Source organism: Cyprinodon variegatus, unplaced genomic scaffold (assembly GCF_000732505.1).
Source record: "Cyprinodon variegatus isolate N-32 unplaced genomic scaffold, C_variegatus-1.0 Scaffold207, whole genome shotgun sequence".
In the NCBI taxonomy this organism is placed as follows: domain Eukaryota; kingdom Metazoa; phylum Chordata; class Actinopteri; order Cyprinodontiformes; family Cyprinodontidae; genus Cyprinodon; species Cyprinodon variegatus.
In genome coordinates, this window is record NW_015150660.1 from 1,008,256 (window position 1) to 1,010,310 (window position 2,055).

At 32.5% G+C, this 2,055-nt stretch overlaps 1 protein-coding gene across 1 annotated transcript; it reads left to right on the plus strand.

Moving 5' to 3' along the window:
* The first annotated feature begins 502 nt into the window (after positions 1–502).
* LOC107088109 (olfactory receptor 1-like) lies at positions 503–1,610 on the plus strand. Its single transcript, XM_015380056.1, has one exon. It carries the CDS (start codon positions 624–626, stop codon positions 1,608–1,610), a length of 987 nt encoding a protein of 328 aa, XP_015235542.1. The 5' UTR covers positions 503–623.
* Positions 1,611–2,055: the final 445 nt, after the last annotated feature.

Genomic DNA, 2,055 nt, shown 5'->3' on the forward strand with positions numbered 1-2,055 from the left:
CCTCTATGGGACTGTAAGGAAACTGTGAACTGTGGTTCAACAGAAAAATATAAACAAGGGAAGAACAGAATCTCATAAGGCAAGGCAGAGAGAAATGCTAAAGTTTAAAAGAAATATGTATATTTAAATTTAACTGTATGTTACTTTCATTTTCACTTTAACCACTGAAAACAATTGATGTTATATATTCTCCATACAGGCCAACGTGTAAATAAAGGAAGAAGTCTGAATTTGGTGCAGACAATTTTCTATTTCATTAAAATAAACACATTTGGTGTAACACAGGATTGAAAAGAGCAAATTCCCCAAAAAATACTGAATGCACCACACCAGAATGTATCAAGATTTGATCATTTTTACACTGAAAGAGATGTACACAAGACACACTGTTCCCATGTGTCTTGTACACTCATTGGAATAGACATTGACAACCTATATAATGGCACCAGGTGAGATTCATTTCTTCTCTCTTAAACCACCTCTGTTACATCATTTAAAAGTCTGACAGAAATCTACCAGATGAGATTGTGGTAAGAGCTCATAAGCGTCTCTTTTTCTGACAGAGGAGAACGTATTGTCACAGAGGAGATGTGTGGTAGTTTATGAACTATTGAAGGACTGCAATGAAGGAACTATTTAATCCTGCCTTTGGAAAAAATATAACTTTTGTGCGTCCAGCATATTTTATAATAAATGGATTTATTGGCTTACCTAATATGAAGTACTACTATATATTTCTCTTTTTCCTATATATAATATCTGTGGTGGGTAACACAGCTGTAATGGCTCTAATATATCTAGATCACAATCTAAGAACTCCAAAGTATGTTGCTGTTTTTAATCTTGCTTTTGTTGATCTGTTAGGGAGTTCTGCTCTGGTACCAAAAGTAATTGATGTCTTTCTGTTTAACCATAACATAATTCCATATAATGACTGTTTGACGTTCCTTTTTTTCTGCTACACTTGCCTTTCAATGCAGTCTTTTAATTTGGTTGCTCTCTCCTATGACCGACTTGTTGCTATCATATTTCCTCTTCACTATCAAGTGAAAGTAACCCACAAGTCAATGATGTCTTTGATTGCATCTTTCTGGATCTTTGTTATTATTGCTGTCTTAATTTCAGTTGGCCTTCTAACAAGACTTTCCTTCTGTAAATCTTTGGTTATTAAGAGCTATTTCTGTGACCACGGTCAGATCTACAGACTTGCTTGCAATGACAATTTTCCAAATGACGTGATTGCATTTTTTTATCCTGTTGTTATTTTTTGGATTCCACTTGTTTTTATCCTTTTAAGTTACCTATATATTAGTTATACTCTAGTTAAAGTGGCAACATTTCAAGAGGGAATCAAAGCCTTCAAGACATGTGTAGCTCATCTTTCATTAGTAGTTGTCTATTTTACTCCACTGTTGATGACATTTACACTGATGGAAAAAATACATCCAAACAACAGGATCATAAACTTATCTCTGACCTCTGTCCTGCCACCTATGTTGAATCCAATCATTTATGTTCTACAGACACATGAAATCAGGGTATCAATGAAAAAATTATTTAAAATATTTTCTAAAACAAAAGTAAAGATAAAGAATTGTACAACAGCGTGACTTGACTGATATAAAAAAAAAAGAAAAAAACAACTTATACTTAAATTCCAATGAAAATGTTTGCAAGTATATGTTAAGGATAGTATAATATGAGTACATAGACGTTTCAGTTTTTCATGTTGGGGGGAAAAAGTGTTTCCTCTGACACTTTCTACAGTTTTAATTGACTTCATTATCTTACAAAAATTTTAGACACTGAAGTATGATATGAGAAATATCTTGTTTCACTAATGGAATGGACAATTGTAATTGTAATGGACATACAATATCGTGCTTATATAAGTGTTTCTGTTTATGAGACTGAGTCTGTTTCAACAATAAAGACACAAACTTAGTATAAGGGTATGAGTTGTTTTTGGTCTTCTGTATATGCATATAATGTAACTATACCCTTTTTATAAAACAACAAATATATTAAAGCAATATCTAAATTAAACTGCTGTTA

Bases quoted from the DNA above. Each gene is read 5' to 3' on its own strand.
- LOC107088109 (XM_015380056.1), top strand. From the start codon at position 624: ATGAAGGAACTATTTAATCCTGCCTTTGGAAAAAATATAACTTTTGTG.